Source organism: Oncorhynchus kisutch, linkage group LG11 (assembly GCF_002021735.2).
Source record: "Oncorhynchus kisutch isolate 150728-3 linkage group LG11, Okis_V2, whole genome shotgun sequence".
NCBI lineage: Eukaryota > Metazoa > Chordata > Actinopteri > Salmoniformes > Salmonidae > Oncorhynchus > Oncorhynchus kisutch.
The window spans coordinates 105,885-126,982 of record NC_034184.2 but is presented as its reverse complement, the minus strand read 5'-3'; the positions used below and the strand labels follow the sequence as shown (position 1 = coordinate 126,982).

General features: G+C 44.0%; 1 protein-coding gene across 4 annotated transcripts in view; it reads right to left on the bottom strand.

The window, feature by feature from the left end:
* Window positions 1-21,098, bottom strand: part of LOC109882110 (mitogen-activated protein kinase kinase kinase 4) — a 61,424-nt gene that overhangs the window by 31,892 nt on the left and 8,434 nt on the right. For 3 of the 4 annotated variants that reach the window (XM_020474199.2, XM_020474201.2, XM_020474202.1), the window contains exons 2-7: window positions 8,295-8,494; window positions 7,394-7,989; window positions 6,658-7,302; window positions 6,103-6,390; window positions 1,343-1,606; window positions 970-1,122 (exon numbers count right to left, since the gene is read on the bottom strand). In XM_020474199.2, coding sequence (XP_020329788.1) covers window positions 970-1,122; window positions 1,343-1,606; window positions 6,103-6,390; window positions 6,658-7,302; window positions 7,394-7,989; window positions 8,295-8,494 — 2,146 coding nt within the window. The remainder of the gene's footprint in view (window positions 1-969; window positions 1,123-1,342; window positions 1,607-6,102; window positions 6,391-6,657; window positions 7,303-7,393; window positions 7,990-8,294; window positions 8,495-21,098) is intronic. The other variant, XM_020474200.2, reaches the window with a different exon arrangement.

The following is a 21,098-nucleotide window of genomic DNA, read 5'->3' as shown; positions in this document are numbered from 1 at the left end:
GGGCCCTATTTTCCCAGACGCAGATTTAACTTAATCCAGGACTAAAAAGCACTTTCAGTGGAGATTCAATGCATCTTCTACAGTTTAGGACTCAGTAGATGAGGCTTATGAGCGAAAACATCTGCGCTATGCTGATCTAGCTGCCGAAGCACGGCATCATGGCTGGAACACAGAAGTCCGACCAGTGGAGGTGGGCTGCAGAGGTTTTGTGGCAACATCTACAACCAGATTGCTTAGAGACCTGGGAATTAAGGGCCAGAGCCAGCGTTCGGCAATCAAAGCTGTATCGGAGGCGGCAGAAGGCAGCAGTCAGTGGCTCTGGATGAAGAGGATAGACCCCAGCTGGGCCCCGAAGTGAGAGGGCCAGGAGGTATGCGGTCAACAATGCTGGACTCAGGGAGGACACCCTTGCCATGCATAGTCCCATGGGATGTTGGCTATCAACAACAAGGCAACTCCTATGACTAATTGGGAAATGGGACGCAAGCGTAGGATTGATCACCCTGTCGCTGGCCGCCTTTGGGGAGGGTGTATAGTGTGAAAGGCCAAAACACCCTAGGAACCAAAGGTACACTACTGACGATGCGCTCCCCAAATTTCACCAGGCTCACTGTTCATTAACTCTTGGAAGTGCTTGCACAAAGGATAGTAACATCTCATCCTGTGTTCTTGGAATTTCAGTAAGACGTCTGCGTTATCACCAGCATCTTGTGGAGGTCGTTCTTGATCTTGTCGATGTTATGGTGCAGTTATAATGCATTATAAAACTTGACATAAGCATGCATGACCCCCTCATAATGCCTCATATTAATTTCATGACGATCCTAACTAGGTTGCAAAACATCTACAATTCTCTGGTTTCCCAGAAATCCTGGTTGGAGGATTCCCGGATATACTGCTTATTCCCTCAGAACTCTTCCATCGAGAATTTCTGGAAACCCTAATCCTGACTCAGTAAGTCTGTTTTACCACTAGCATCTTGTGGAGGTCGTCCTCAAACTCGTCTATGTTGGCATTGGTCTGGAGTCCCTGGGGGTCTGTGACCACCCGCCTCAGCATGTACTGGTAATACTGCTTCATCAGGAGACCACCTTTCAACACCTCCTTACATTCGCGCACCAACTACAGGACAGATGAAGACACCGGTTAGCATGGGCATCAACATATAGCCTAACCATTTCATCTTACTGAGCCAAACAGAGCAGGCCAAGCTGTACTAGGCTGGCCTGGTTACACATCCACCATAGATAATAGAACTGTGCTTTAAAAATGACAACATCTGAGGTTCTGGTCGGCCCAATAGCGTTAATCAGTCAATAAAGAAAACAGTGTGCCTGCTGACCTGTTTGATGCTGAGCAGTGACGGCTCCCCTGCAGGTCTCTGTTCTAGTCTCAGTTTAAGGCACTCATGTATCACGTTCAGCAGGACCCGGCACAGGACCAAGAAGGCAGGTCGGAACGAGGGGAGGTCCATGTCCAACAGCTCCTCCCAAGAGACCTGGTCTGCCCCCAGCTCCGGGCCATAGGGGGCGCTACAGGAGGACAGGTGGCGGGACAGTTCTGGTAGGTAGTCACTGTACAGCATGGGGTCTGGGAAGTCTGTGAACTAGGGGTAGACACACACACATAGAAAAATGCACAATACAGACAGGTTAGCATATTGACAAACTACAGAGAAGGAGAGGATGAGGTAAGGACAGTGGAATGCAGTTTCCAAACCTCTTAAGTATTCAACTTGTCAACTCAACTGGACAACTGAGAATATTTTTTATTTTAAATAGCCCTAACAAGAGCAGTGTACATTCCTAGCTAAATCTCTTGCTGTTTACAAGTTGAGTATGTGAGCACACTGTTGTTGCTTTCACAGATAATTTACCACCTCGTAGAGAGAAGAGACCAAGCCTTCCCTCCTAGGGCCCCAGGGAAGGTGACTTAGTCATCCTGAATAGAGGTCGACCGATTATGATTTTTCAACACCGATACCGATTATTGGAGGGCCAAAAAAGACGATACCGATTAAAATCGGAAGATTTTTAAATTTTTAAAATTTGTAATAAATGACAATTACAACAATACTGAATTAACACTTATTTTAACTTAATATAAAACATCAATAAAATCATTTTAGCCTCAAATAAATAATGAAACATGTTAAATTTGGTTTAAATAATGCAAAAACAAAGTGTTGGAGAAGAAAGTAATGTGTGCCATGTAAAAAAGCTAACGTTTAAATTCCTTGCTCAGAACATGAGAACATATGAAAGTTGGTGGTTCCTTTTAACATGAGACTTCAATATTCCAAGGTAAGAGGTTTTAGGTTGTAGTTAATATAGTATTTATAGAACTCTATACCATTTGTATTTCATATACCTTTCACTATTGGATGTTCTTATAGGCACTATAGTATTGCCAGTGTAACAGTATAGCTTCCGTCCCCCTCCTCGCCCCTACCTGGGTTAGAACTAGGAACACATCGACAACAGCCACACTCGAAGCATCGTTACCCATCGCTCCACAAAAGTCGCAGCCCTTGCAGCGCAAAGGGAATAACTACTCCAAATCTAAAAGCGAATGACGTTTGAAACAGTATTAGCGCACACCCAGCTAACTAGCTAGCCATTTCACATTGGTTACACCAGCCATTAGGCTGATAGGCTTGAAGTCATAAACAGCACTGTGCTTGTGAAGAGCTGCTGGCAAAACGCACGAAAGTGCTGTTTGAATGAATGATTATGGGCCTGCTGCTGCTCAGTCAGACTGCTCTATCAAATCAGACTTAATTATAACATAATAACACACAGAAATACGAGCCTTTGGTCATTAATATGATCGAATCCGGAAACTATAATTTCGAAAACAAAACGTTTATTATTTCAGTGAAATACGGAACCGTTCTGTATTTTATCTAACGGTTGGCATCCCTAAGTCTAAACATTCTTGTTACAATGCACAACCTTCAAAGTATGTCATAATTACGTAAAATTGTGGCAAATTAGTTCGCAATGAGCCAGGCATGCCAAACTGTTGCATATACCCTGACTCTGCGTGCAATGAACACAAGAAAAATGACACAATTGCCTGCTATAAACTGGATTAGTAGTTATAACTAGTGATTATGATTGATTGTTTTTTATAAGTTAAGTTTAATGCTAGCTAGCAACTTACCTTGGCTTCTACTGCATTCGTGTAACAGGCAGGCTACTCGTGGAGTGCAATGGTTAGAGCGTTGGACTAGTTAACTGTGCGGTTGCAAGATTGAAACCCCTGAGCTGACAAGGTGAAAATCTGTCGTTCTGCCCCTGAACAAGGCAGTTAACCCACAGTTCCTAGGCAGTCATTGTTAAATAAAAAAAGGTATAAAAAAAAATTATTAGTATATATTTTTTTTTAAATCGGGGTCCAAAAATACAGATTTCCGATTGTTATGAAAACTTTAAAATCGGCTCTAATTAAAAATCGGCCATTCCAATGAATCGGTCAACCTCTAATCCTGAATGTTTATGGATAGCTTTTTGTGCACACTGTGTTTCTGCACATGGACCAGTCACAGCTGAGAGAGCACTTTGTTAGGATAACACATGGACCAGTCACAGTTGAGAGTGCAGTGACAGCTTTGTTGGAAATCAATTTAACTGTAATTATGTATAAATGAGGGTAATTTGTGATTGTGCAAAAAAAATAAACATTGCATGATTGGCATTCATATTTGCTTTCCAAATTCTGACTAGCTTCAAGATTTCCCTTCACTGGAACTAAGGGGCCTAATTCGAACCATGAAAAACAGCCCCAAAACGTTATTTCTCAGTTGGCACCCTGCATTCGGGCAGGATGCGTTTTCCTAGCATCCGCCAAACCCAGATTTGCCCGTCGGACTACCAAACAGTGCAGAGTGATTCATCACTCCAGAGAACGCGTTTCCACTGCTCCAGAGTCCAATGGCAGCGAGCTGCTTCCAGAGGCAGTTTGGAACTCAGTAGTGAGCATTGCAACCGAGGACAGACGATTTGTACGGCCTACCTATTTCAGCACTTGGCGGTCCCGTTCTGTGAGCTTGTGTAGCGATGTCCCCAGGATCCTTGGGACATCGCTACCCTAAACCCTAACGCCTTGATCACACCGACAGGATCATAGCACCAGAAGCACATTCATTTCCAATGGAACGCTGCATTGCGTTGCAGAGGCAGTTGCAGTGCTTTCTGTGCAGTGCAAATGTTGGATTTATCGAATGTATGTGTCACACTGTATGTGTAGACGGCTTGACAAATGGTAGCAGGAGGTGAATGGACTTCTGTTGCACACATATCCAGATGATGCTGCGTACCATCTTGCTCAATGACGCTATCGGTGTGATCAAGGCGTAACCTAACCATAACCATTTTAAATGTCAACTTCAAATGGGGGGGGGGTCGTCCCAAGGTTCCCGGATAGCAAGGACCATCCACTACAGTTTTTTTTCAATACATTTCAATATCTCTATCTACTTTCTAATAAATACCTGAAGTCAATTTGCTCAACGTGTTAGGAGATAAAAGACGATTGCATTCCACATTTCACCGGTCACAATGATTAATTATGAAACTTCTGGGTAGTCCCCAGTCACGTGGTGTTTGTTTACAAGCACACAATGACAAGAGACCGGAGCCTTGTGAGTCACTCACTGTTGTTCAGCACGCGTCAGGTGCTGTTAAAGTATGGAACTCACAACTATACCGAATAAAAATAAAACGCAACATGTAAAGTATTGGTCCCACATTTCATGAGCTGAAATGAAAGATCCTGGACATTTTCCATTTGCACAAATTTGTTTATATCCCTGTTGAACATTCGTCCTAAGCCAAGATATTCCATCCACCTCAAGAAGCTTATTACGCAGGTGCACCTTGTGCTGGGGACAACAAAAGGCTACTCTAAAATGTGCAGTTTTGTCACACAACAATGCCACAGATGTCTCAAGTTGAGGGAGCATGCAATTGCCATGCTGACTGCAAGAATGTCCACCAGAGCTGCTGCCAGAGGATTGAATGTTCACCCGGCCTCACAACCACACCACGTATAAACACGCCAGCCCAGGAACTCCACATCCGGCTTCTTCACCTGCGGGATCGTCTGAGGCCAGCCACCCGGACAGCTGATGAAACTGAGGAGTATCTGTATGTAATGAAGCCCTTTTGTGGGGAAAAACTCATTCTGATTGGCTGGGCCTGGCTCCCCAGTGGGTGGGCCTGGCTCCCCACCCATGCCTGCACCCCTTTCCAGTCATATGAAATCCATAGATCAGGGCCTAATGAATTTATTTCAATTGGCTGATTTCCTGATATGAACTGTAACTCAGTAAAATCTTTGAAATTGTTGCATATTGCGTTTATATTTTTGTTCAGTATAAATGTTTGCCAGATATCTTAATTATTAAGTTAACTATCTGTCTAAAATGTACTGTGTGTAATATGTATATGGGTTCAGAACTTTTGTGAAATAGCAGTTAAAAAATAAATGGCAAATAGAAATCAAACTGGATGGACATCAGCAATATATGGGAGAGGTGAAGGTTAGCGGAAGGCCAGGACTAACACCAAACAAAATAAAACTATTGTAAAATGTATATATTGTGTATAAGCTGGAAGTAGAAGCCTAAGTGTTGTCCATTAGGTTTGCTAATTTAGTCGCTAGTTAGCTAAGTGGTCAGCTTCTTCCAAAATCAAGCTTTGCTTAGTAAGAGCAGAATCCCCTCCCGAATCAAGAGCTTAGCTGTGTAATATTTGTTTTGTGCGCGCAGCAAACTGACTAGCATTTTTGAGTTACTTGTATGAGCTGAGATTTCTGTCCTGCAAATACTTTAGAAAATGTACGCAATGGGCTTGTTAGCATTCGCTATGTGATTTTACATGTACTTGTTAGCATTGCGAACCTTCGGATAACAGAAGATCAGTTAGGTTTGAAAAAAGCGCCTCGTGTTCAGTACCAGCCAGTATTACCAAATATCCCGGTTTGGCACAAGGTCAGTATGAAGGTATGACAATCTGGATCCCATCAAAGCCTACTCGTATGTAACCTTTTCTTGTATAAAACCACATTAAAACAATATGGCAGCTCTCGCTCTCTTACCTCCTGTGCAGGCATGTGGCTGAGCAGGGCTGCCCGGGACCTCTGGAGGGAGGGGTCCATCAGCTTGTGTAGCCTCAGGATCAGTTTCCTCAGACCCATCTGTTTCAAGGCCTTATCTACAAAGGGTCTGTAGATGGCTGTGGGACAGTATATCCCCCCATCCTCATCTTCGTCGTCATTGCCGCGGGAACAGCGTGGCGAGGGGATCTCGAAGACAGGCCAGCCGATACGGGAGAGGTCCCGGAGGCCGAGGACTGTGGCCATGACACGCAGCTTCTGGTTGAGATCCTAATATAATAACAGATATATTGCCACTTACCAGACGTTTTTATACAAACATTTTTCACACCTATTGGTTACATTTTGAAGTAATGGTCAAACCCATGATCCTGGTGTTGCAAGCACCCTGCTTTATCAACTGAGCCACCTAGGACCACAGAAGAGAGAAAAAAGGGATTGCTTTGCCATTAAGAGGACAATCCCATTCCCATTTACCAGCTCTGGTATTACTTTGAATGTGCATATAGTAAAACCCTCCTCCATCCCCCACCGTACCTGTGTGATGTTGAGCCAGAGACAGAGTGCCTGCACCCTGCCCTGGAAGTCCCTGGCTGCGTACTTCTCATAGTCCTTCTGGAGGGTCTGCAGGGACGGGTACAAAGCCTCTACTGACTCCAGCAGCTCCATCACCCGTTTGACCTGCTCGAAGGCCAGCCGCTGGCGCTGGAGGTGCTCCCTGTACCCCGCCCCGGAACCCAGGGGGGCCGCTGCATCTACTGCCGAGGAGGGGTTGGCGCTGAAGCCCCATGGGTCAACTGAAGCAGCGTGGTTAGTCTCTGGAGCTCCACCAGCAGCAGGCTGGTTAGAGTCCCTTTCCTCCCCAGAAACTGTCTCTGAGCCCTGGGTTGGAGACCTCTGTTTGGGCACCTGGCCTGGACCTCCACAGCCTGACTCTGTGAACACTAGAGTCCTCTGGGCCCCCTGGTCTGGAGATGCCCCTGGTACTCCCACTCCTACCCCCGTCCGCAGGCCAGGTTGCCCAAGGCCTACGGTGCTGGGGCTTAGGCTGTGGTAGTTAACCTTGAAGTGGAGGACCTCGTGTATGATATCTGGGATGGCCTGACGAGCTGTGAACAGAAACAGGTCCTGGTCGTTGACGGAGCGTCTCGCGTGCCACGCCTGGAGCTCCAGCCACACCACCTGGGTGTTGGAGAGAGAGCAAGATAAAAATACACTAGTATGCATAAATAAGTGAATAAACAAATCTGTAAATAAGTCAGTGAATAAATACGTCATTGTTCTGGGCCAGGAAGGCGGTGTTCTCCAGGCCGCGCTGCTCCTTCTCCTTCTTCTTGGACGACATGGATGTCAGCTTCAATAACAACCTCAGCGTCTCAAAGAACTTGAGTCTATCAGCGGGGCAGTCTGTACGGGAAGTCTGGCGGTGGGTGCGATGGGCCATGGGGTGGGGCATAGTGACCAGGAGCTTGCCGCTGCCACAGCCCAGTGACAGGTAGGGTTTCCTGGGGTCCATGTTGAGGGCTGAGCCTCCACTGAAGGGGCTAGAAGTCTTGGAGAGCGGGTCCAGCATGAAGGAACCGTGGAAGGTCTTCTTGTGGTCTCTCTCGCTGGAGCGCAGGGTGGCACGTTGTTTTTGACCCTGTTTGTAGCTGTGTTGTTGATCCTCGCTTTGTTTCTTTTCTTGTTTGTTTATTTGGATCCCCTCAGAAGGGTCGGTCTGTTTCTTGCCCAACTTGTAGTTATGTTGCTCGGCCTCCGGGGGCTGGAGGTGGGGGCCTTTGTCTTGGTCTCGCTCTGCCCCTTCGCTTAGCCTGTTGGGGTTGGGCTGGGGCTGGGATGGGCTGGAGGGTGACGTCTGCTTGTCTGCTGAGATCCAGAGAGAGAGTGGAAAATCAATACTAATTATAGAACCTTTACCTGTCAAGAAAATCCACATGTTATGGTTCCTTTATTCACTGCTACTGGCTCATTCCAAATGCAGGCCACTATGTTTGTTGCAGTTACCCTAACAGGTAGAGTGGGTTTATCTAATGTTCATGTCTCTCTTACCCTTGTTATGAGAGCGTCCAGATGACTTGCCCTGGCTGTTTCTCTGGCGTTTGCCTGATGTGTTTACCACACTACTCCCCTGTCCTCTCTACGTCTGACTACATCTTAACCCCCTAACTTACCCTTGTTAGGAGAGCGTCTAGCCGACCTTCCCTGACCTTGGCGGTTCTTCTGGTGTTTCCCCGACATGCGTTTCATCTGCCGGGGGGTGCAGGGGGGAGACGTGCTGTGCAGAGCTTCCTCTTCCTTGCTGCGCTTGTCCCACAACTCTTCCACCTCGTAGTTCTGATGCACCAAACCATATTTTGAGGGATTGGCCTGCCTGCGGGACAAGAGTAGAGTTGTTTGGTAGGGATTCTATAGAAACAAATCTAGTGTCTTCAACAGAAAACGTCCTATGGAGGAGATGAGGAGTGTGGTCAAAGAAGAAAATCTGAAAGTTGATGATTTCCTATTTATCCAATCCAGGTGTAGGCCTATCCATGGCAGGCAGCCAGCCAATCTATTCTCATGTATTGGGTTTGCTCGCCACTTAAAGGGATAGTGCAAAATTTTGGCAATTAGTATCATGCTAGCTGCTCCCATAGACTTCCAGTCACTGTGCTAATGCTAGCTAGCAATGGCTCACGAAACTACCTTAAAACTGCACACAGAGACATACAAATGGTATCCATGAGATCATCTGACTCTGGGTAGTAGACAAATGGCAAACTATGGCCACCCGGGTGGCGCAGTAGTCTAGGGCACTGCATCGCAGTGAGTTGTAGCGATGAGACAAGATAGTAACTACTAACAATTGGATACCACGAAATTGGGGAGAAAAAGGGGGTAAAAAAAAAGTCAAACTATTAGTTGCAAATTGGGATGCAACTAATCATCCACATTAAGAGGGTCTCAGCTTTCTGTAGGTATAAATGTTTATTTCTTAACGATCATTACTGTGCTCAAAGCATACTTTTTTACAATCAAGATAGGCCTAATTCAAATTGGTGCTAATTCACCACCTGAGGAAGTGGAAACTCAAAACACATTAGCTAGATCGCTAACTCTAATTATAAACCAGGTGTTTCAAGCCCTGAATGCTGAAAGACGTGGTATATAAAGACAATATGGGTATGATGCAAAACTAATAGTTTGCTGTTCTAATTACTTTGGTAACCAATTTATAATAGCAATAAGGCACCTCAGGGTTTATGGAATATGGCCCAGGCATTCCACGTTTCACCTTAGAACAACTCTTAGCCATAGTATATTGGCCATATACCCCTCTGGGCCTTGATTAAATGTTATGTCCTAAAAACAAAAAAAATTTAAATGATGTACAATGGAGACCAAGTACACTTGCAATGGCCGATGCACAATTTCGCTCGCTCAGTATTTAAAAGCCTTATTCGTGCACATAAAGAAAAATGTATCTACATTGAACAGAAAGCCCTATTTTGACAGTAAAATAACAAAAGAAAAATGCCTATTTGTCCAAAATTCATGACAATCACTGGATTAGGATGCATATCAAAATCATTTGAATAAATCATTCCTGCTTGGACATGTTAGATGTTAAATCCTAGTAATCTATTACACCTTTTAATAAAGCATAGTGAATTACATTAGAAGATACCTCAAATGTATTAGATTTGTCTGACTCTAAGCAAATGTTAGTCTGGAGCCCTGAATAAGTTATGGGGATTCACATTCCACTACTAGGTAAACCTCATGCTGGTTCTCAGCCTGAAGAGAGCAAATAGTACCCCTCTGTAGGGTTGTCTCCCGACCCTTCTGCTTCCACACTTTCTTGAATGGATTTAACAATTGGGAAATATAACAATCATTGACTAAATTAACTCCCTCCAGCCGATTCTTAGAATCCTTTGCTGTTAAATCCGTGAAGGAGAGTGAAGTGAACAAGTGCACATTTCCGAAGAAAGGACATAACCACCTAGGCCTTTCACTAGTTACCACAGCCAAAAAGTTACATTTAGCTATATCATAAAATGTGGTTTTTGGTCTTATTTTATTTAAGGTTTATTTGGTTAAGGTTAGGTTTACAACCAGATGTTAAGAATATAAATTGTAGAAATAGGCGGTGTTTATGGCTGTTCTAACTCGTGAAGTATATCTGCTTGGTGGTGGGCAGCCATACGGCACTAAGTCATAGTTCAAAAGGTTAACCTAAAGGTCACAAAGCCACCCCAGCTCACTTGCCCTCTGGTGTGTTAAAAAAAAATATATAAAAAAAAAGAAGAGCAGTGACCTGAAAATGTTAAGAATACAAAGAACTAAAACACTAGGCCTATAAACTGTGTTGTATGCCTAGAGTAAAATCAGAGCTGAAAAAATAACATGTCAGGCTATTCTATTAAAAACAACTAGAGCCAATGCGCACAGTCATTTTGTAAGACACAGCCAGGAACTAAACTCAGCAAAAAAAGAAACGTCCCTTTTCAGGACCCTGTCTTTCAAAAAAAATAAAAAATAATTAATAGATCTTCATTGTAACGGGTTTAAACACCGTTTCCCATGCTTGTTCAATGAACCATAAACAATTAATGAACATGCACCTGTGGAACGGTCATTAAGACACTAACAGCTTACAGATGGTAGGCAATTAAGTCACAGTTATGAAAACTTAGGACACTAAAGAGGCCTTTCTACGGACTCTGAAAAACACCAAAAGAAAGATGCCCAGGATCCGTGCTCATCTGCGTGAACATGCCTTAGGACTGCAGATGTGGCCAGGGGAATAAATTGCAATGTCCGTACTGTGAGATGCCTAAGACAGCGCTACAGGGAGACAGGATGGACCGCTGATCGTCCTCGCAGTGGTAGATCACGTGTAACAACACCTGCACAGGATCGGCACATCACACCTGCGGGACAGGTACAGGATGGCAACGACTGCCTGAATTACACCAGAAACGCACAATCCCTCCATCAGTGCTCAGACTGTCCGCAATAGACAGAGAGGCAGGACCGAGGGCTTGTAGGCCTGTTGTCTTGTGGGGACCTGCCTTACATCACCAGCAATAATGTCGCCTATGGGCACAAACTAGAAGTAGACCGATTATGATTTATCAACGCCAATAGCGATTATTGGAGGAACAAAAAAAAGCCGATACCGATTAAAATATATATGAACTAATAATGACAATTACAACAATATAGAATGAACTCATTTTAACTTAATAGAACACACAAATAAAATCAATTTAGTCTCAAATAAATAATGAAACATCTTGGTTTAAATTATTCAAAAAGTGTCAGAGAAGAAAGTAAAAGTGCAATATGTGCCATGTAAAAAAGCTAACGTTTAAGTTCCTTCCTCAGAACATGAGAACATATGAAAGCTGGTGGTTCTTTTAACACGAGTCTTCAATATTCCCAGTTAAGAGGTTTTAGGTTGTAGTTATTATAGTACTATTTCTCTCTATACCATTTGTATTTCATAGACATCTGACTATTGGATGTTCATATAGGCACTTTATATTGCCAGCCTAATCTCGGGAGTTGATAGGCTTGAAGTCATAAACAGCGCTGTGCTTCAAGCATTGCGAAGAGCTGCCGGCAAACGCTGTATAGTGCTGTTTGAATGAATGCTTAGGAGCCTGCTGCTGCCTACCCCCGCTCAGTCAGACTGCTCTATCAAATCATAGACTTAATTATAATAAACACAGAAATACAAGCCTCAGGTCATTAATATGGTCAAATCTGGAAACAATCATTTTGAAAACAAAACGTTTATTCTTTCAGTGAAATACGGAACCATTTATAAAATAATTCCCTCAACATTTATTTCTATGGTCGTATTTTGGCGAGGCTACTTTGAAACAAGGCATGCTTCATAAAATGACATAAAAAATGTCCTGATTTTAAACAAATACAGATGCATTATGCAGAAATTTCTCCGCCACTTCCTGTTTGCTAAAATTAGAATAGTTCACCTAATTTCAGTTTGTGACAAAACCGCTATGAAATCTCTTTTCAATAACCAAAAATATTGCAGTTTCAGATGGTGTACAAAACCAAAACTAAAACTAAAACTTAAGCACGGGAAGCATAGAAATAGCACACATAGAACAGATCTACCACTTCTTAGACTTGATTTCAACAAGAATGACAGAAATGTGATTTATAAATCTATGTGAATTTGGTCAGTTCGCCCAAAATAAGTTGAATATCGCAGCTTTAAGTTGATGTTTTAAAATGCTGACCACCTCCAGCTCAGATTCAAGGTGGGTGATGTGCGGTTAGCAACAGGCACTGTCCTTCACTCTCAGGTCTTGTGACCATTTGATCTAAACAAACCATACGTTATGGTTAATGTTCGTTATACATTAATGTTCATTATATTTGTCAAACATGACTGGCCTTTAGCCTCCATTTACAGTTTGCTTCCATTTTCTGGCACCTCCATGTCAGCATGGGTTTGGACATGCATATTACCCACACTTTGACCTGTAGGCTTTTTAATTTATGTAGGCCTACATGAAAACTTTTTGAATTTGAATATTATTCCATTGTTGGCCTCTCTTATCAAGAGTACTCGTTGGATATTGTGATGTGTGTGAATTATTTTGTCCATTTGGACAAGAGGAATATAGATTTAAATTGTCCACCTATTTGTTATACTTTTCCCAGACAAAAGGACAAGCATTAATGTCGAGCCCGGTAGAGTAAGAGTAATATTACTGAATCTATTAGCACAGAGAATAAACACTAACCAAGCTCTCAAAGCACTTCCACACTTCCTTTTAAGTGGAAGAAACAAAGACAAACAATTAAAACACGCCGTCCCAGATCACCCTGGCTGGATGCGGGGAGGGGGCACGCCGTCCCAGATCACCCTGGCTGGATGCGGGGAGGGGGCACGCCTTCCCAGATTACCCTGGCTGGCGCAGCTTTGTCCCTCTAAAGCTTTTCAGAGGGGATTTTAATAGGATTAGAGGGGGGGGGGGGGTTGACCCCGAGAACTAAAGCCAATAGAGTGCGGGGAGAAATGGGTCCCCTAAACATCAGCAGTCTCTCCATCCATCAACTGATTCAAAGACATTCCCCCACACGTGCGTGTGTGTGTGTGTGTTGATTGGGTGGAGGGGCATTGGTGGATCGCTTTCACTAATAGGAGAAATACTGGCCAAAGCCTTTCAGTGACAGAGAAAGAGACACATGGAGAGGGGAGCACACACAAAGAGCCACATGGAGAGCACAGGCCCCTTACTGCCCATCTGGCTCAATGCAGAGACCATAGAAAGTGGCCACCCCTGTATACACCCCCCATCCTTCCGTACCCACTGACTCCTCTATACACACACACACTTAACTCTGTCCCCAGGGAGCAACCAAGGACTTCCAGACAAGACACCTGCTGCAAAACGTTGGGCTTCCAACATGCCAGAGCAGTGTGTGTGTACGCGGCTGTGCCAAACAGGAGTCCAGATGCACCCAGTGTTTGCATATGGGTTAAATAATAGAGAGTAGATTCATCTGGGCTTACCATCGATGCACATTCCTGGAATTAGAGTCATTTAAAACTTTAACAGAACAAGGACAGTCATAGGATTACATATCAGATCTTAGTAATCGGACCTCTGTGGCCATAGTGTTATTTTCCTTAGTCCTACTCCAGTCTCCTTTCCACCTCATTTAACACCAATTTACTTAACAAAAGGCACATCTCAGGGGGGTGAAAATCAAAAGTAAGGGTCAGTATCTGGTGGACTGCACCAGATTTGCCAGTTCTTGCTGTGAGATGTTACCCCACTCTTCCCCCAAGGCACCTGCAAGTTCCCAGACATTTCTGGGGGGGGAATGGCCCTAGTCCTCACCCTTCGATCCAACAGGTCCCATGGGATTGAGATCCGGGCTCTTCGCTGGCCATGGCAGAACACTGACATTCCTGTCTTGCAGGAAGTCACACAGAATGAGCAGAATGGCTGGTGGCACACTGGAGGGTCATGTCAGGATGAGCCTACAGGAAGGGTACCACATGAGGGAGCAGGATGTCGTCCCTGAAACGCACAGCGTTGAGATTGCCTGCAATGACAACAAGCTCAGTCCGATGGTGCTATGACACACCGCACCAGACCATGACGGACCCTCCACCTCCAAATCGATCCCGCTCCAGAGTATAGGCCTCGGTGTAACGCTCATTCCTTCGACGATAAACGCAAATCCGACCATCACCCCTGGTGAGACAAAACCGCGACTCGTCAGTAAAGAGCACTTTTTGGCAGTCCTGTCTGGTCCAGCGACGGTGGGTTTGTGCCCATAGGCGACATTGTTGCCGGTGATGTCTTGTGAGGACCTGCCTTACAACAGGCCTACAAGCCCTCAGTCCAGCCTCTCTCAGCCTATTGCGGAGAGTCTGAGCACTGATGGAGGGATTGAGCGTTCCTGATGTAACTCGGGCAGGTGTTGTTTCCATCCTGTACCTGTCCCGCAGGTGTGTTGTTCGGATGTACCGATCCTGTGCAGGTGTTGTTACACGTGATCTACCACTGCGAAGACATCAGCGGTCCATCCTGTCTCACTGTAGTGCTGTCTTAGGCATCTCACAGTACGGACATTGCAATTTATTTCCCTGGCCAAATCGGCAGTCCTCACATCTGCAGTCCTAAGGCACGTTCACGCAGATGAGCAGGGACCCTGGGCATCTTTCTTTTGGTGTTTTTCCAGAGTCAGTAAAGGCCACTTAGGTGTCCTAAGTCTTCATAACTGTGACCTTAATTGCCTAACAGCTTACAGATGGTAGTGTCTTAACGACCGTTCCACAGGTGGATGTTCATTAATCATTTTAAAAAATTCTTTGAAAGACAGGGTCCTGAAAAAGGGGCCTTTCTTTTTTTTTCTGAGTTTATGTATATACTATATAATCACTTCACTACCACTGCTCATCCATATAATTTTATATTCTCATCCCATTCCTTTTGTGGGGTGGAATGTAGCCTAGTGGTTAGAGCATTGTGCCAGTAACCAAAAGGTTGCATGATCGAATCCCTGCGCTGACAAGGTAAAAATCTGTCGTTCTGTCCGTGAACAAGGCAGTTAAACCAACCCACTGGTAGACAGTCATTGTAAATAAGAATTTGTTCTTAACTGACTTGCCTAGTAAAATATTTTTTTTTAAAGTGTACTTGATTGAGTGCATTAGGTTTTGTTGTGGAATTGTTAGATATTACCTGTTAGATACTGCTACACTGGCAGATCTAGAAGCATAAGCATTTCATTACACTCGCAATGACATCTGCTAACCATGTGTATGTGACCAATAAAATTAGATTTTTGATTTTGAGTAAGACCAAGGATCTGATTGTGGACTACAGGAAACAAGGAGGCGAGCATGCCCCCATCCATATCGACGGGGCCACAGTGGAGCAGGTCGAGAGCTTCAAGTTCCTCGGTGTCCAAATCACTAAAGACTTCAAATGTTGAGGTTGAAAAAGTTTGGCATGGGCCCTCAAATCCTCAAAAAGCTCTGCAGCTGTACCATTGAGAGCATTTTGGACTGTCTGCATCACTGCTTGGTATTGCAATAGCACCGCTCTCGATCGCATGGCGCTACAGAGGGTGGTGCGGACTAGAGGTCGACCGATTATGATTTTTCAACACTGATACCGATTATTGGAGGACCAAAAAAGCCGATACCAATGAATCGTCCGATTATTTATTTATTTGTAATAATGACAATTACAACAATACTGAATGAACACCCCCCCCCCCCCCCCCCCTTTTTATTTTTACCCCATTTTCTCCCAAATTTCATGGTATCCAATTGTTTTTAGTAGCTACTATCTTGTCTCATCGCTACAACTCCCGTACGGGCTCGGGAGAGACGAAGGTTGAAAGTCATGCGTCCTCCAATACCAAGCCGCACTGCTTCTTAACACAGCGCGCATCCAACCCAGAAGCCATCCGCACCAATGTGTCGTAGGAAACACCGTGCACCTGGCAACCTTGGTTAGCATGCACTGCGCCCGGCCCGCCACAGGAGTCGCTGGTGCGCGATGAGACAAGGACATCCCTACCGGCCAACCCCTCCCTAACCCGAGCGACACTAGGCCAATTGTGCGTCGCCCCACGGACCTCCCGGTTGCGGCCGGTTACGACAGAGCCCGAACCCAGTCTCTGATGGCACAGCTGGCGCTGCAATACAGCGCCCTTAATATAATTCATCAAAATCAATTTAGCCTCAAGTAAATAATGAAACATGTTCAATTTGGTTTAAATAATGCAAAAACAAAAGTGTTGGAGAAGAAAGTAAAAGTGCAATATGTGCCATATAAGAAAGCTAACGTTTCAGTTCCTTGTTCAGAACATATGAAAACTGGTGGTTCCTTTTAACATCTTCAATATTCCCAGGTAAGAAGTTTTAAGTTGTAGTTATTATAGGACTATTTCCCCTCTATACCATTTGTATTTCATTAACCTTCGACTATTGGATGTTCTTATAGGCACTATAGTATTGCCAGTGTAACAGTATAGCTTCCGTCCCCCTCCTCGCCCCTACCTGAGCTCGAACTAGGGACACATCGACAACAGCCCAAGGATTTCCAAAATCTCTCATTATGTTAGCCAGCTATGTTAATTTGGGATATTTTGCTGCACATACTGTCCTAGTCTACAACAACTCCATTCAGATGAAACAGCCTACTTACTCCTTCTCATTTAACTAACTTAATTCCATCATTTTTATTCCATTTTGCATTGATGAGAGATCTCCCACGTTGCTTGCTACACATCCGGCTAGTGGCCAATCTGCAAAAAAGTGCTTTAATTTGAGATACCTCTTCCGGAGGTATAACAAAGCACAACCATGTTATTTTTCCCATATCTTTAAGGTCTCCTAAATATGAAATGGATGGTTGTAGAAAAATATTTTGCTGCAAAAGTGGGTAAATAGATGTGACAACCCCTTAAACAGTGCAGAATAATAGTTGGCTGGAGGGGTGGTGGCATAAACTCACGCAAGCTCTAATACTGTAAAAATGACATATCCTAATAATTGTTGTTTGTGTATCTTGAAGCATTTTGGAAATAGAGACCTGTAAACACAGATACAATAGTCAGAAACAAATTTGCCCCAGACTCTCCACAACCAGACAACCAACCATTCCACTACTGGAGTATCCCCAGTAGGCTGGTCAATTGTTTGGTCAATATGCTGTTGGTTGACAGAGATCTCTTTAATCGAGTCGCAAATAGATTTTCATGGAGTATGAGACACCCGTCTGATTCACGCCTGTTTCCGTGGACTAACCCATTGCAGAGGCCGCAAATGGCTCCGTTTGCAGTAGCGCACTTGCTGTGCACCTGGTAGTCAAATTGTTCGATCCAGCCATCTCATGTGTCAGAAGTTAAACTCCGCCTACCAGGCAGGTCCAGAGAGTAAATCAAGTGCACCTATAGGCCTACCGCTGGCCAGAGCTTGTGTCAGCAGCTTTCACAACTTGATAGGTTACTGAAGGACATTTCTAAACAATGACGAGAGAGCGACTGTCAACAAATAGAGGAAAGGGCTATTCTATTCAGAACAGTTCAGCACTTTATTCAGCAAATTTACAAACCATAAAACGCCCTCTCCAGCCCAGCCTATCCCCTCACGCTACAAAGTGAATAGATAGGCCTGCGTGTTATTATTGGTGGCTTTAGTCTTTTTAATATCATGGAATATTTTGTGCGACTCGATTTCCGCCATTTGCTGGAAGATTGTGTCCCCATCATTCTCAGAGGGCGAGAGAGCAGATAGATGGTGATGCAGCCTCTTCCCTCCCTCCCGCCAGACTGACCATCAGATGCAGATCTTGTGGAAAAATGCACCAATCGATTAGTTGAAAGAACAGACTACTCTCGGTCGTCAGATATTTTGTTGTTGTTGGGGCCAACCCTAATCTCCAGCATCATTCAGGCTGGGATAATGTTCCAGTTAGTCAATTGGTCTCTTTGGTATGCAAGTTGCATCTGCATCTGCTAGACATGGAAACTGATCACTCCATAGCCCCAATTCCCCTCCAGTCATACAGGAAGGATCCTGCCCTTGTCACTGCAGCTTGCCCAGAATGACCAGTTAGCTGTGCAAACTGGTCAGGCCCCAGAACCACCACCACCAACACCACTGGCTGCTGGTCAGGCCCCAGAACCACCACCACCAACACCACTGGCTGCTGGTCAGGCCCCAGAACTACCACCACCAACACCACTGGCTGCTGGTCAGGCCCCAGAACTACCACCACCAACACCACTGGCTGCTGGTCAGGCCCCAGAACTACCACCACCAACACCACTGGCTGCTGGTCAGGCCCCAGAACTACCACCACCAACACCACTGGCTGCTGGTCAGGCCCCAGAACTACCACCACCAACACCACTGGCTGCTGGTCAGGCCCCAGAACTACCACCACCAACACCACTGGCTGCTGGTCAGGCCCCAGAACTACCACCACCAACACCACTGGCTGCTGGTCAGGCCCCAGAACTACCACCACCAACACCACTGGCTGCTGGTCAGGCCCCAGAACTACCACCACCAACACCACTGGCTGCTGGTCAGGCCCCAGAACTACCACCACCAACACCACTGGCTGCTGGTCAGGCCCCAGAACTACCACCACCAACACCACTGGCTGCTGGTCAGGCCCCAGAACTACCACCACCAACACCACTGGCTGCTGGTCAGGCCCCAGAACTACCACCACCAACACCACTGGCTGCTGGTCAGGCCCCAGAACTACCACCACCAACACCACTGGCTGCTGGTCAGGCCCCAGAACTACCACCACCAACACCACTGGCTGCTGGTCAGGCCCCAGAACTACCACCACCAACACTGGCTGCTGGTCAGGCTGCACATATACACTACTAAAGTAGCTGACTGTTAAATTACGGTTGGTATCCTGTAACTTGGTTATGCTACTGTGTGCATGTGATGTGAAAGGCTGGTTGTTATACAGTGCATTTGGAAAGTATTCAGACCCCTTGACTTTTTCCAAATTTTGTTTCGTTATAGCCTTATTCCAAGATGTATTCGTTTTTTCCCCCCCCTCATCAATCAACACACAATACCTCATAATGACAAAGCAAAAAAAGCTTTTTAGAAATTTTGCAAATGTATTATACATTTAAATATTGAAATATCACATTCACGTAAGTATTCAGACCCTTAACTGAGTACTTTGTTGAAGCACCTTTGGCAGCGATTACAGCCTCCAGTCTTCTTGGGTATGACACCACAAACTTGGCACACCTGCATTTGGGGAAAGAAGTAGAGGTTGACCTATTATGATTTTTCAACGCCGATACCGATTATTGGACGACCCAAAAAAAGCCAATAACAATTAAAATCGTTTGATTTTATATAATGTTGTTGTAATTGTCACTTTTTTAAATAGATTTGTAATAATGACAATTACAACGATACTGAATGAACAATGAACACTTATTTTAACTTGATTTAATACATAGACTATTTATTTAGTCTCAAATAAATAAACATGCTCAATTTGGTTTAAATAATGCAAAAACAGTATTGGAGAAGAAAGTAAAAGTGCAATATGTGCCATGTAAAAAAGCTAACGTTTAAGTTCCTTGCTCAGAACATATGAAACATATTCCCAGTTAAGAAGTTTTAGGTTGTAGTTATTATGACGCGTCGACTATTTCTCTCTATACCATTTGCATTTCATATACCTTTGACTATTGGATATTCTAATAGGCACTTTAGTATTGCCAGCCTAATCTCAGGAGTTAATAGGCTTGAAGTCATAAACAGTGCTGTGATTCAAGCATTGCTAAGAGCTGCTGGCAAACGCAGTAAAGTTTGAATGAATGCTTACGAGCCTGCTGCAGCCTACCACCACTCAGTCAGACTGCTCTATCAAATCATAGACTTAATTATAATATAATAAACACAGAAATACAAGCCTTTGGTCATTAATAAGAAGGTCAAATCTGGAAACTATCATTTCGAAAACAAAACTGAAATATGGAACCGTTCCGTATTTTATCGAACGGGTGGCAACCCTAAGTCTAAATATTGCACAACCTTTAATGTTATGTCATATTTATGTACAATTCTGGCAGATTAGTCCGATTATGATTTTTCAATGTCGATACTGATTATTGGAGGACCAAAAAAAGTTGATGCCGATTAAATCGGCAGATGTATGTATGTGTGTGTGTGTATACACACACACATAAATCGGAAGTTTACATACACTTAGGTTGGAGTCATTAAAACTCGTTTTTCAACCACTCCACAAATTTCTTGTCACAAACTATGGTATTGGCAAGTCAGTTCGGACATATTTTTTGTGCAATGACAAGTAATTTTTCAAAAAATTGTTTACAGACAGATTATTTCACTTAATCACAATTACAGTGGGTCAGACGTTTACATACACTAAATTGACTGTGCCTTTAAAACTGTGCCTTTAAAACAAATAATGAAACAATTCAATATTTAAACTTTAAAAAAAAATATATATAAAAATATTTAAAAAATAATAATAAAAAATATTTAAAAAAAACAAAAATCGGTCAACCTCTAGTAGGCATGTTGTGTAAATCAAAAGATACAAACCCCCCAAAAAATCAATTTGAATTCCAGGTTGTTTGGCAACAAAATAGGAAAAATGCCAAGGGGGGTGAAAACTTTTGCAAGACACTGTAGGCCCATTTAAATTGTGTCTGGCCTGCCGTTCCAAATAAAATAGAATATTTTTTGCTTGTGTAATTTTTTAAAAGTTGCTAAGTGTAGGCAAGGCCATTAGCAAATATGTATAAAGTTGATTTGAGTAAAACACATAGGGTGTGTCTACATGTTTAAAAAAAAAATGCTATTGGTCAAAAGAACATCTTGGTCGACCAAGATTTTATTTAGTCGGGGACAGCCCTACACTCGTGTCCCTGTCGCATGCTCTTTCTGCTCCAAGCTA